Source organism: Rana temporaria, chromosome 5, assembly GCF_905171775.1.
Source record: "Rana temporaria chromosome 5, aRanTem1.1, whole genome shotgun sequence".
Lineage (NCBI taxonomy): Eukaryota > Metazoa > Chordata > Amphibia > Anura > Ranidae > Rana > Rana temporaria.
Genome location: NC_053493.1, coordinates 377,619,360 through 377,633,239, shown reverse-complemented (window position 1 = coordinate 377,633,239; position 13,880 = coordinate 377,619,360). Strand labels below are relative to the sequence as shown.

General features: G+C 43.6%; 1 protein-coding gene across 1 annotated transcript in view; it reads right to left on the bottom strand.

Moving 5' to 3' along the window:
• Positions 1–13,880, bottom strand: part of LOC120941316 (fibrocystin-L-like) — a 292,358-nt gene that overhangs the window by 138,272 nt on the left and 140,206 nt on the right. The window contains exons 30-36 of the mRNA XM_040354641.1: positions 13,207–13,328; positions 11,495–11,627; positions 10,396–10,588; positions 8,961–9,097; positions 6,766–6,870; positions 4,512–4,697; positions 1,521–1,691 (exon numbers count right to left, since the gene is read on the bottom strand). Of these exons, the coding sequence (XP_040210575.1) occupies positions 1,521–1,691; positions 4,512–4,697; positions 6,766–6,870; positions 8,961–9,097; positions 10,396–10,588; positions 11,495–11,627; positions 13,207–13,328 (1,047 nt within the window). The remainder of the gene's footprint in view (positions 1–1,520; positions 1,692–4,511; positions 4,698–6,765; positions 6,871–8,960; positions 9,098–10,395; positions 10,589–11,494; positions 11,628–13,206; positions 13,329–13,880) is intronic.

Below are 13,880 nucleotides of genomic sequence, written 5' to 3'. Positions count from 1 at the left end.
TTGCAGGGCTTGAGACTTGCTGTATTTTAGCAGCCGTTGGATTCCGTAGTGTAGGGTAGCAGGAAGGAAGATATCTTTAAGGTGTCCCTAGTAATGGCAGCATGAATGCAGTGAAGGCATTAGCTATAGAGTCTAGTAAGGCAGTTATGTAGCATGGGGATCGATGGTGCCAGTAGTTGTAGCTATGCCTGACAATAATAGAACGGCGTGTTTAATACACGCCGTTCTGTTTATACCTGAGAGCCATGTGTGCCGAATACATCGCTGATTGTGCTCGGCACTTCCACGTTCCAAGCTGGAACGCACGCGGGGCCGGGCGATGACGTCATCGTGCGGTCGCCGCATGCGTTCCAGCGTGGAACGCAATACGGCAACAGCGCAGTTTACAGCGGGTGATGGGCCAGGAAGAGGGGACCGAGTGATGTATTCCCCCCCCATGTTCGGCCCGGGGGTCAGTGGCGCCCCCTCTCTGCGCTGAGAGCTGCCTGAACCTGCCAGATAAGGACTGAATTTACTTGCGCAATCTTGTTGTGTACCTTGGGGTTTCCCATGAGGAAAGTGATTTGTATACTCTTCCGAACTTGAGGGTGGGCATTAGACAGGAATATGCTTGAAATTCACCGGCTGAGAAACGTTAGAAAGAAGGCTTTACGGATTTGTGAAATATTACAACCTGGAAATGTAGATCTCAGACTGACACTGTAATTACAGAACGTCAATTGTGAAATATATTGTAATGCTGATTTGTTAATAAAAACCTTTCTGTTAAAAAGCAAAATGGAAGGATGAGGTAAGTGAAGGAGGACTGCACTAAGGTAAAGAAAGCTATTTAGGGAAAAAAAATGTACCTTTACAACCCCTTTAAAGATGTAAACAAATATCTTATTGGTCACTGATGTCACAGTAGGGCAGGGAATGTCTCTCTAAAAGCTCCAGTGGCCCTGAAACTAGTATTGCAATTTAATTCTCTCAAATTGAGGTTATTCGGGGGCAAGATGTCTATGTTCCCTTTGGAGCATAGCATTCCAAATGGAGAAGCCAACTGCCACTTTGCAAAGAAAAAGAGCCGCTGCTCCCGGTGTATGATGATAACCTGAGGTGGAATGTCTCGTAGATTGTGACCCCCGGCCCGCCTCCGTGGGAAACTTGTAAGAAAAGAAATGGCTGCACATCCAGGAATTCCGATTGCCTTTTCCCGTTCAATGTGATAACACCAAAGACACCAACACAAGGTCACGTAGACGCGTTTCACACAAACATCTCGTGATTAAGCACAAGATTTTTGTGTGAAACGCGTCTATGTGACCTTGTGTTGGTGTCTTTGGTGTTATCACTTTGAATAATAAAAGGCAATCGGAATTCCTGGATGTGCAGCCATTTCTTTTCTTACAAGTTTCCCACTCCCACTTTGTTCCATGGTAAAATGCTCTTTAGATCAATTTCTACAAATTCACTATAGCACTCATCTCTTGTTGTGACTACAATAGTGATAGGCAAATATTAGTTCCATAATGACTTACCTGGTACATTATCAGGCTCAAATCCTCCAACTGTCACCTGTACTGCACTGATGGTTTCCTTGAGTGGAGAGACATAGACCACCCCCTGTGCGTATAATGGCGGTGCATAAATGATGTAGCCACTGCTGTAGTAATAGGTTCCTGGAGATGTGAACTTGTAGGAAAAGACACCTGAGACAAAGAAAACACTGTTAAAGCATCACCATACAAACTAAATGCAGAATTTTCAATTATGCAATTCCCACTAGGACAGAATTGAAATGTTATGTACATTTCAAATGATTTGTATAATCATGTCTCAAATTCATTCCTATAACCAGGGCTATTTTTTAGCAGGAATGCAGGGGGTCTATTGTTGCTGAGAGGGTCTATTTTTGTTAGGAGGATCTATTGTTGCTGACTGCAGGGGATCTATTTTACTACTTTTCCTGTTATCAACAAATTCCATACAAATTACTTATCACAGCAAAATTATATTTGGTTCTGTATTCTATAAAAGGGGATGTGGATGTGTCTGCTACTGGAAGGTGGATAGGGATGGAACCAAGGGATGTGCTAGGTGGTAGGTAGGGGGGCGGAGACAAGGGTAACTCGGAAGTGTGTAGTACCTGCACCTATTCTCTTAGAAAAATATCTGTGCCGTATATCTCCCCCTGCCCCTCCATAACATGTCCCAGCATTAATTTTTTTCCATTTACCTTTTCTTGTAGCAAGAAACAACTTTTATTAAACCTGTGACATCATCACCAGCTTGTAAAAATTTGCCCTAGGTCTGTTTTTTATGTAGACATGTGCCACTTTCCCCAGAACTACACCTCCAAAGAGCCCTTTCACTACATAACAAATGTGGGCAGGCTCAGAGGACTCAAGCCGCAGTATTGTTTTTCTGGGAAAGAAATAAACAAGAAGGGTGGAAATGGTGGATTTCTGTTGTGCAGTGAAGGAGAACTAAGGCCCCATGCACACTGGGAGTTTGCCCAAGTGAATAGGGCTCTGGCATTTAGCAGTTAAACGCCAAAGCCCTATTTACTGGAGATAAACACCCAGGCCCGGATTCAGAAAGAAGATACGACGGCGTATCTCCTGATACGCCGTCGTATCTCTGAGTCCGGACGTCGTATCTATGCGCCTGATTAATAGAATCAGATTACGCATAGATATCCCTAAGATCCGACAGGTGTAAGTGACTTACACCGTCGGATCTTAGCCTGCAATTCCAGGCCGGCCGGTAGGTGGCGCTTCCGTATTATTACGTGAGGAATATGCAAATGAGGAGTTCCGCCGATTCAGAAACGAACGACCGCCCGGCGCTTTTTTCACGTTGTTTGCATTCGGCTTTTTCCGGCGTATTGTTACCCCTGCTATATGAGGCGTAGCTAATGTTAAGTTTGGCCGTCGTTCCCGTGCTGAGTTTTGAAATTTTACATCGTTTGCGTAAGTCGTTCGCGAATACGGATGGACGTAATTTACGTTCCCGTCGATACCAATGACGTCCTTGCGACGTCATTTAGAGCAATGCACTCTGGGATTTTTTTGGGACGGCGCATGCGCAGTTCGGTCGACGCGCTTCATTTAAATGATACACGCCCCCTACCCGCCGAATTTGAATTCCGCCGGGGGATTTATGATACGCCGCTGCAACTTTACAGGCAAGTGCTTTGTGTATAAAGTAATTGCCTGAAAAACTTGCGGCGGCGTAACGTAATTCAGATAGGTTACGCGGATCTAAAGATCCGCTGACCTATCTGAATCTACCCCCGAGTGTGCATGGGACTTTGGGAAGGGCTAATAACACTCTTGGAGATTTTATTGCAACAGTGACACTGCAATGTAAGCTCACAAAAGGAAGAAAGGAGCTCACAGGATTTCTGGTAGGATCACCGGTCTATTTTCTGAACTTGCAGCAGGAAATGAGGAGCTCACTGGATTTCTGGTAGGATCATCTGGCTATTTTATGCTCTTACAGCAGGAAGTTAGGGCCACACTGAATTTCTGAAACGCTCACTGGGCATTTTTCTGTACTTTCAACACTTTTCAAGGGATAAAACATGTAAATGTTTTGTAGAGTTGTGCTCAGCTTACTATAATATCACATAATAACAATACCAACAGTTTATCTGAAATAGAAGCAAAAGCAAAGATTTTGTATAAGGCACACCTTCTGGAATTCCAGAATCTTCAGACGTATAATATTATTAGCCAACTACAAATACAGATTTGCTTTGCAGCCAGGGCCGCTGATAGGGGGGGGACCACCAGTCCTCCTGTAGGGGGCCCGGGCACACAGGGGGGCCCAACAGCAGGAGGAATCAGTGTGGTCGGGCGGAGGGGCCAATTACAGAAAGATACCCTGTGCGGCTCTCTGCAGCAGCTGAAAGACAGTGTCTCTCCCTCCCGACGGCTTACAGCTGCTGCAGGGAGAGACACAGACACAGGGCATTGTTCCTGCAATTGCTTCCCCTGCACCAATCCCCCTCCATGTTCTGCTTACTTCTTCCCCCCCCCCCCCCCAGTGTGCCCCACTGTCACTGTGAAACCCCCCCTTCTGTGGCACTGCCAGCTTCCGTGTCCTGTAAATAACTGAATTGTAAAAAAAATATATATAATATAAATATATATAATATAAATAATTATAAATATAAAAATTAACAGTGTAATATTTTTTTTTTTTTAAAGTATAAATTTAAAAAAAAAAATATGCATTTAAGTAAAGACATTTTTAAGAAAACAAATAAAAAAGGGTTAATTCACACAGGTTCTATCTTATGTTTATGTCTGCTAATAATGATTTTAGTATATTTTTGGTGAAAATATTGTTTTGATATATTGGGGGGCCCTGCCAGGTAGGCTGTACAGGGCCCCCCATGATTTCTAACAGCAGCCATGTTTGCAGCTATTAATCACAGCTTGTGGCATCAAGAACATGCCCCATTCATCCACAAATACAACTGACACAATTTGTTTATGATAATGGATGAACTGCATACAAACCTGAAGGCACTCGAGGTCCACTATTGAAGGCATTGCCATCATAGGTAAGGTTGTCAGGATCTGACACTGAATATACGCTATATCCCATACCCGTTATTAAGGGCTGAGAGTTCCATGTCCAGACTACAGTGTCACCTACAGATATATCCAGCCTTGATGGAGACCAAGCATAGCCAGCACCGTATTCTAAAATAAAAAGTTCAATGTTACTAAATGCAAAATGTTTACAACTAAGATGATAAGTGTGTAGGAATAAACTGCACAGCAACTATTTACCTGCCATTCGCCATTCTCCCCAGAACAGGGGAATAGTGACAACTACACCTAAATTTAAGTATTAAAGGGGTTATAAAGGTACAATATTTTTTTTCCTAAATAGCTTCCTTTACCTTAGTGCAGTCCTCCTTCTCTTACCTTCCATTTTGCTTTTAAATGTCCTTATTTCTTCTGAGAAATCCTCACTTCCTGTTCTTCTGTCTGTAACTCCACACAGTAATGTGAGGCGTTCTCCCTGGTGTGGAGAAAGCCTCTTGAGGGGGCGAGCAGGAGAGTCAGGACGCTCTCTACTTTTCAGATAGAGAAAGGAGCTGTGTGTTAGTGGGCGTCCTGACACTCCTGCTCGCCCCCTCCCCCCTTAAGAGGCTTTCTCCACACCAGGGAGAAAGCCTCTCTTTACTGCGTGTAGTTACAGACAAAAGAACAGGAAGTGGGGATTTCTCAGAAGAAATAAGGACATTTAAAAGCAAAATGGAAGGATGAGGTAAGTGAAGGAGGACTGCACTAAGGTAAAGGAAGCTATTTAGGGATTTTTTTTTTTACCTTTACAACCCCTTTAAGTCCGGGGTCAACGCAGCCATCTACCAGGGGATTTTGGAGCACTTCATGCTTCCTTCCGCAGAAGAGCTCTATGGGGATGCTGACTTCATTGGCACTGCCCACACTGCCAAAAGCACCAAAACCTGGTTCAACTGGTGACCGTGGCATTACTGTGCTTGATTGACCAGCCAACTCGCCTGACCTGACCCCCATAGAGAATCTGTGGGGCATTGACAAGAGAAAGATGAGAGACATGAGACTGAACAATGCAGAAGAGCTGAAGGCCGCTATTGAAGCATCCTGGTCTTCCATAACCCTTCAGCAGTGCCACAAGCTGATAGCTTCCATGCCACGCCGCATTGACTCAGTAATTACTGCAAAAGGGGCCCAAACCAAGTACTGAGTACATATGCATGCTTTTACTTTTCAGAGGTCCGATATTGTTCTATGTACAATCCTTGTTTTATTGATTGCATGTAATATTCTAATTTTCTGAGATTGTGGATTTGGGGTTTTCAATTTTTCGAGTTTCACCTGTACAATTAGCGGACTTCCAGCTGTTGCAGAACTACGAGGTCCTATGAGGCATACCAAAATCCTGACAGCCAGAAGCATTACAACCAGAGGCAGAGGCATGATGGGACTTGTAGTTTTGCAACAGCTGGAGGTCTGCTAATTGAATATCCCTGTACTACTGTAATAGAGTGGATTATAGGATTTTACAAGCATTTTAAACTAGGGCTTATGCTCGGGGTAGGGCTTATATTGCAGCCCTCCTGGAAAATAACGCTAGGTTTTATTTTCAGGGAAACACAGTATACAATCAACTTTTTGTCACTAGATCCAGCATACTGCTGACATCTGCAGTATGCTGTATTTTTTTATTTTTTTTGTACTTATCGTTGTAGCCGTATCTCTTCTCCGGCTCCGAGCGGGGAATCCGTCGGGGAATAGGCGTCCCTAAATCAAGCTCATTTGATTGACGGGCTTGATAAGCGCGTCACGCCATCCGGAAATAGCCAACGTGATTCTTCGCTGCTTACGGCGCCTGCACCTGCCATGTAGAGCTGACTGCGCAGGCGCCGTAAATTGCCGAGAGTCACGTCGGCTATTTCCGGATGTTGTGACGCGGTATCCAAGCCCGTTAATCAACTGCGCTTTATTTAGGAAAGCCTATACCCGGAAGGATACGCCGCTCCGTGCAGGAGAAGAAATACGGCTAAAATGATAAGTACAAAAAAAATAAAAAATAATCCATCATACTGCAGATGTCAGCAGTATGCTGGATCTAGTGACAGAAATTTGATTTTTGGGTGAACCACCGCTTTAACTTTCATTTAAAGCAGAAAATAATAACTTGATTACAGGTCATGCTGTGTAAAATAATACCATTTTCCTGTATGTCTCATATTTACGAAGATACCTCTACTCCACTTACGTGTATTGCTTCCTTCGTTGGTGACCGTGAAGATTTTTCCAGGTCTCTGTATCACACAGGTCAACTCAGTGGCTGAACTAACAGAGACATTGCATGGGAGAGAGCCTGAGTGTAAGAAATAATATGAAAATAAATTCTAAATCTAAAAATAAAAAACTTCTAAAAAAGCTTACATCAAGGCTTCAAATTAAAAACAACTAAAAATAGTTTCCATGAAAAGTTAACTAATACAAGTATTTGCTCCCACTTCCAGGTATAGATCGCTGCAGTATCTGCATCGATCTACGCCATGTCCGGCCGCTCCTCCGCCTCCCCTCTCAGAGATATACAGGTCCCAGAAGACAGCAGGGACCAGTCAGATCGCACCACACGACTCACGCATGCGCAGTAGGGAACCAGGCTGTGAAGCCGAAAGGCTTCACTTCCTGATTCCCTTACTGAAGATGGCGGCCGCCTCCACCCGGGAGCTGAGGGACAGATCGGCTTCGGGCATCGTGGGCAGCCTATTTTTGCAAAAAATCGAATAAAAACCAATGGTGGTCAAATACCACCCAAAGAAAGCTCTATTTGTGTATAATATGGTTAATGCAGAGAGAATGCGTTAAGGTAAAAATCCTTAATCCTTTAGAACCACTTTATGTCCTAGCCCTTCTTGGATGCTTTTTTCAGTGTCAAGCCTCGTACACACAGCCGGTTGTTTCTGCAGAGCTTTTTGCAGAGAAAACCGGTCAGGTCTATGTTTTCTCGTCGAGAAAACTGCCCGGAATCGCGACAAGAAAAATAGAGAACCTACTCGTCGGGATTCTCGTTTGCTTGCTTCCCGACAAGAAAACTGTGTGTGTGTGTGTGTATGCGGCTACCCATGATTAAGTCACGTGCCGAGGGATGTAACGCGTGGGGGAAGAGCCTAGTGACGTGATCAACGGACGTTCATCCGGGTGAGGAGATCACTATACTGAGCGGCTTGTAAGGCTATGTTCAAAGGCTGTATCTGAAGAGGGGATTCTTATATCGCCCTGAAGCAGCAAGGCATCCTCATATGCTGTGCCATTTGAAAGCAATTAAGCACCAGTCCACACTTATTAATCTGAAGTTTTAAGGTGTCTGCCTGTGTTTTGTTTGAAAGCTCAATAACACGTCAGCCTGTGATAGCAAGTGGGTGTGGAACCCTTTTGTATTATAAGTACTACTAGTCAGAACTGGACATTTGCTACACTTGAGGTTGTTTTTTGCACTTATGGATCATCTCACAATTTATTTGTTTTTTATTGTGTTTTCTTATTGATACCCTCCTGAGTGTGTATATTTGGTATCAATTCTGCACATATTGTACACATATTATCAGCAAAAGTTGATTTCAGCGCTTTACTATTTTTTCCTTTTTTTTTTTTTTGTATCATTCCGGTTTTGTACACCTGTGTGTATGCAGCGATATCATTTGGGTATTTTTGTTGTTTTTTTCCTTTCAAATTTAATTAATAGTTAGCGCTGTAGTACATGTCTCACATATGCGGCTACAAGCTTACCTGTCCTCCGGTAAGCCCACGCATGCTCGATGAGACTTCAATGCATGCGTGGTAGCTTACAAGGGTAGTGTAGGGTGAAGCAAGATGGCGGCGACAGCATCGAATGTGACTAGTGCATGCTTGTTGTGTCGATGACATCACTGCATTCTTGCCATTCAAAAGAACGGCGTTCTTTTGAATGTGCCGTGTGCACACTCGGCTTTGCAAGAAAAGCTTGCCAGGAATCTCGTCGGGAAAACCAACGTTTTTTTCCCCAACGAGATTCCCGGCCGTGTGTACAAGGCTTCAGAGCCCATACTCTGTCTGTTAGTTTCCTTAGAAATACTAGGTGCTTCTGGGTGGGAGGGAGCTCTCGTGAGTCGTGAGCATCTCCCCTTCTTCCTAAGATGTAGAGATCGAATCTGAGCAGCCAATCATTATGCCTGGACATTATGACATGGGAGAGAAAGTCATTAACCCTGTATAAGCTCCAACACGGACCGAAACATAACTTACACAAGGTTTGAACCCATGGCTCCCACAGACATATGGAATGGCAGAGTTTCTAATTTTGTAGCTTTCATATACTATGAACACCACCCTTCCAGCCATAGACCAGGATTGCCTTCTGTATAGCTAAAAAACCTGTAAGCTTGTAAAGCCATGTAACAAAGCTTTGTTATCACTTACCTATTTGTACAAGAATATCTTGTGGGTTAGAACTGAATCCGGATCCTCTCAATGTGACATGAGATCCTCCATACACAGATCCATACTTTGGAGAGATGCTGTTCACATTTAGAATGTACTTTATTGACGCCTCAATGCTGAAATCAGACCAAAAGATATTAAGCTTATTATACTTCTCAGTATGATGCGTCCCCACTGCCTACCGATTACCTGTTTTAATCCCGTAAATGCTGTACTAATGCATTTACTTTGCATTCCCATTTAATGAGACGTGTTTTGCGGCAGTACTGGCCACTGAAAACGTTGGAAGCAATATTTTGCCGTGGGTGTAAATCAAAGCAATACAACCCCGGCATGGGAACACCCCCATCCATTACCTTTGCAGTTTAAGGTGAGTGCTAAAAACATGGCTCAACCATGCGTTTTTAACATCCCCCAACTGCAGGTCTAAATGAGCCCTTAAAGTGTTACTCAACCCACATCATAAAAAAACAATAAATTGTGTATTACATGCTGTTTATACTCACTCAGTCCCTATTAAATTTGTTTTCTGTATTCTGCAAAAAACCTGGCTGATCCTGCGGTTTTCTATCTCCCCCTTCTGTTCATGTACCCAATTCAGCTAGGGACTTTTCAAAGCAGTGCTGAAAGCTCTACACATGCTCAGTTTTTTTTTTGTTATTATGCTGAGAATTTCCTCCCTATCACATCTGAGCATCCCATGTGACTATAGGGTCACACCTGTGGGCATATACACCAGGGTAAATGGCAGCCTACTCCCTCCCTCCTCCTCCTCCCTGGCCATTAACCAGCTAAACACAATGGGGGTGGGATATTACATGTAGACTGATGGAGTCTTCACCTCCCTCTCATTCTAAGACACAGGCTGGAGGGGCATGACACTGAATTCTGCCCACACCATGATGTTGCCCAAAAAATAATAAATATTTGATTTAAATTATATATTTGTATGGCAATTTACAACAGTGTATTGATATTATTTATTTACGTTTACTCTATACAGTATTCCAAATGCAGTTTTTTTTACATTTTTAACTTGTGACCAGCAGCAGAGGACTAGAAGCTCCTCCTGCTTATGTTACCCTGCAGACAGGCTGGGAAAGAGCTGGGCCATGTCACAGCTGTATATCGATAAGGAAAAAAGTAATTCAATTTTTTTTTTAATGAAAATAATTACAGTGCCATCATCCACATACAGAAATAGAAGGGGGCAATGTAAATTTAACTTTGTATGTTTAGTATCACTTTAATCTTGAAAGTGCTTAGGGAAACACAGTATTTCAAAAAGAGGTTGAGATTTCAGAGCATCCCCAAATTCTCCAGGCTCCTTCATAGCGGATAGAGAGATAAAACAATTTCATCCAATTACAGAGAGCACCAAGCACTATGTATATTGTTATTTTTGGCACAGTACCTGGAAACTGCATATCCCCAATTGGCCACATGGACCAGGACTGGGTAGGTCCCAGGAGGAAGAGCAGGAAGGACACATGTAATGCTTGTCGGTGTCCACTCTATCTGTTCACAAGATGATTTTCCGATGAATACAGCACTGTCTGCTGATCCATTGCTAAAGTCTGATCCTAAAATAGTCAGTGTTGTGTTACCTGTAAAAAAAAAAAAAAAGCAGACAATGATATATACACTTATTAAAGCTTCCATTACCATACATTAGCCCCTTTCAGAATGGCACGGCTGGGCATATGGACGTATATGTACATCCCCTTTAAGACGCAGCATTGTGGGCGCATGCGCCGCAAGCTCTGTGAGTGTGACCATGGGTCCCGCAGACTCGATGTCCGACGGGTGCCCCGCGATCGTCTCACGGAGAGGAAGAACCGGGAAATGCTGATGTACACAAGCATTTCCCCGGTTCTGCATAGTGACAGGACACTGATACCAGCTCCCTGTGATCGGGAGCAGTGATCAGTGTCATGTCACAAGTAGCCAAGCCCCCACACAGTTAGAACACATCCCTAGAACACACTTAACCCCTTTAGCGCCCCCTACAGGTTACCCCCTTTACTGACAGTCACATTTACACAGTAATCAGTGCATTTTTATAGCGCTGATCGCTGTATAAATGTAAATGATCCCAAAATAGTGTCAAAAGTGTCCGATATGTCCACCATAATGTCGCAATCACGATAAAATTGCTGCTCGCCACCATTACTAGTGAAAAAACAAAAATCAGTCGAGGCAGCGCATCATCCCGACTTCCAGGTCTGGATCTGCCAGCTGCCTTGATTGATGGCAGCTCCCCACCCCTCCACAGCTCAGCGATCCAATAAGCGCGGAGAAGTAGAGCAGAAGCAATGCTGACTGACAGTCAGCATCGCTCTACTTGGGAAGGAGTGAGAACCGAGCCATCGGTGATGTTCGGTGGCTCGGTTCTCAGTGCAGAGACCCCAGGGGACAGGTGAAGCATCGGTCTGATGCTGCATCCACCGAGGTAAGTATGACTAGCAAAAAAAACAATAACCCATACTTCTCTTTTAAATATATGATCTCACCTAGAACACTGCTGATGTTTGGGCTGATTCCAGTTATAGTTGGAGCAAAGTCCGAAGTTAATTCAAATGCATTCTGTAAAGTGCTATTAAAGCCACCGGTAAAAACAACAACATCAGTGAGTCCAGCAGATCCCTGCAAATAAAGTTGTGAAAATTAGTTGTGCGTATGTCAGTCTTACATAAAGTGAGTATAGAAAAGAATCCCCCCCCCCCCCCCCAGACAGTTTTTTTTTTATCCAGCTGTATTTACTTAATACAACTTAAAACATCCAATTGAAAGATATAACACCAACATGTGAAACAAAAAAACACTGAGTTGGAAAAAGGAACACCCCCCCCTCTCCTAAAACTGACTTGTAAACTCAATCGGGTGTGGCTAATCACCTTCTCAATGGCACACAAAGCCATTTGACTTTAACCACTTCCTGCCCGGTCAATAGGCAATTGACGTCCGGGAAGTGGTTGTGAAATCCTGACTGGACGTCTATTGACGTCCTGCAGGATTTCATGTCGGCGCGCGCCCGGCGATCAGTTATGCGGGGTGTCAGTCTGACACCCTGCATCTCCGATCTCAGTAAAGAGCCTCCGGCGGAGGCTCTTTACCACGTGATCAGCCGTGTCCAACCACGGCTGATCACGATGTAAACAGGAAGAGCCATTGATCGGCTCTTCATCACTCGCGTCTGACAGAGCAGTGTTCTGTTCTCCCTATGTTGTTAAACATAACTCCTGGCTCAAGTCCTTACACAAATTATGCATAAATGTAGTATTTATGTTGAGGAGGGTTCCACCACCATTGCAAATTGTACCATATGTTTTCCATGGGCAAGGACATTAATCAGCCTTACGATTTCTCCTCCAGCACTAATTGCAGCCTCTTACAAAGCAAAAAGTAACACAATTATGGCTGGTTCTATAGCAGCATTCTGACAGTAATCAGCCATACCCAGCCTTCAAAACAGATGGTATTTGCCAGAAATAGGTTGTTCAATGGTTCTCTGGCCTTCTGCATTGATTTACTTATTGCAGGGCATCCACTAATATTTCCAGTTTTATTATATGTGTGCAATATGTAAAAAAGAGAGGGTGAAAAATAGTTGCTAAGGTCAGCGTAAAGTTCTTTCTGTAGACAGGAAATCTACACTAAAATAGGGTGACCACATTTCCAAACTACCATTCAGGGACACCCTCCCTTCCCAGAAATCATTTTGTGCTGTAACGAATCAAAGCACAGTGATTGGACACAAGAGGCGGGATTTATGATTTCTCCAATCACAAGCAGGGGGCAGGATTGTGCTCCTCCAGGCATTTCCGGCCAGGACAAGTACTGTCAGTGAGTAAATCGGTGATGTGGCAGCCTTTTTTTGGGGCATCAGATTGGCCCTGGGGGTGGCTGTGTCAGTTTAATTCCGAGACACTGTATTGTCCTGGAATGAATGTGCCCGGGACAGACCTGAAAAATGCGGGACTGTCCCGGGCAATCCGGGTTACGTGGTCAGCCTACACTAAAATAATTTCACAATCATGAGCTGCCCTTTATTGGCTAACTTGAGTTATTGAAGCTGTAGTTTAGGTATAGCTTTTTTGCATTACATTGGTCCATCTTTTTCTGACGACTAAATCATTTTTTTTAAAAACACAGAGGGCCTGACTGTTCCTCTACCACACATTAACCTTCCAGGAACTAAGAGCGGCTCTCATCCTCTACTTACCACTGAAGTCCTGCACTGAATCATAGTCAGGTTGATGAAGTTAATAGCGCAGACATTGCTACCAATTTTTACCGCTGAGTCACCGCCAAATCCCCTGCCGTGAATTGTGACCAGTGTGCCCCCTGGTGGTAGAAGGCAGATTAAACATCACACTGAATGCATACATCTACTAATGATTTCCATTTTATTTTACAAAGTGTTGTTTTATAATACAGACATGGCAAGGGTATACATTTGCTAGCATTCTGAATTGTTTGTTTTAAATTATTGTATAAATTCCTGACATGTCACAAACTGACAGTAAAAAATGCAATTTTTTTTTAAAGTTGTCATTAAAAAAGCAGTCACGCTGATGTCAAGTTATATTGCCTAGGCTAAAATGATGTCATCAGTCTGCTACAGGCAGGAGGAAGCATCTGTTCAGAAGCAACATTTTCTTTTTTTTTTTCAGAGTGCAGGGGGTTTAGAAAACCTGTCTTTATTGTTGCTGTCTGTGTCCCTACTAGGGAGAAACACCCCTATTTGGCATGTTTACCATCATCACTGAAAGTGAAAGAAAATCCCAAATTTTGAATTGCCACCAGAACAGGAGTAGAAGGGAAATCTTCCAAAGGGGATACTAGTTTTCATCACTTTGGAGCGATAGCCTCTCACTTCCTGTTGTGGTTATGGGA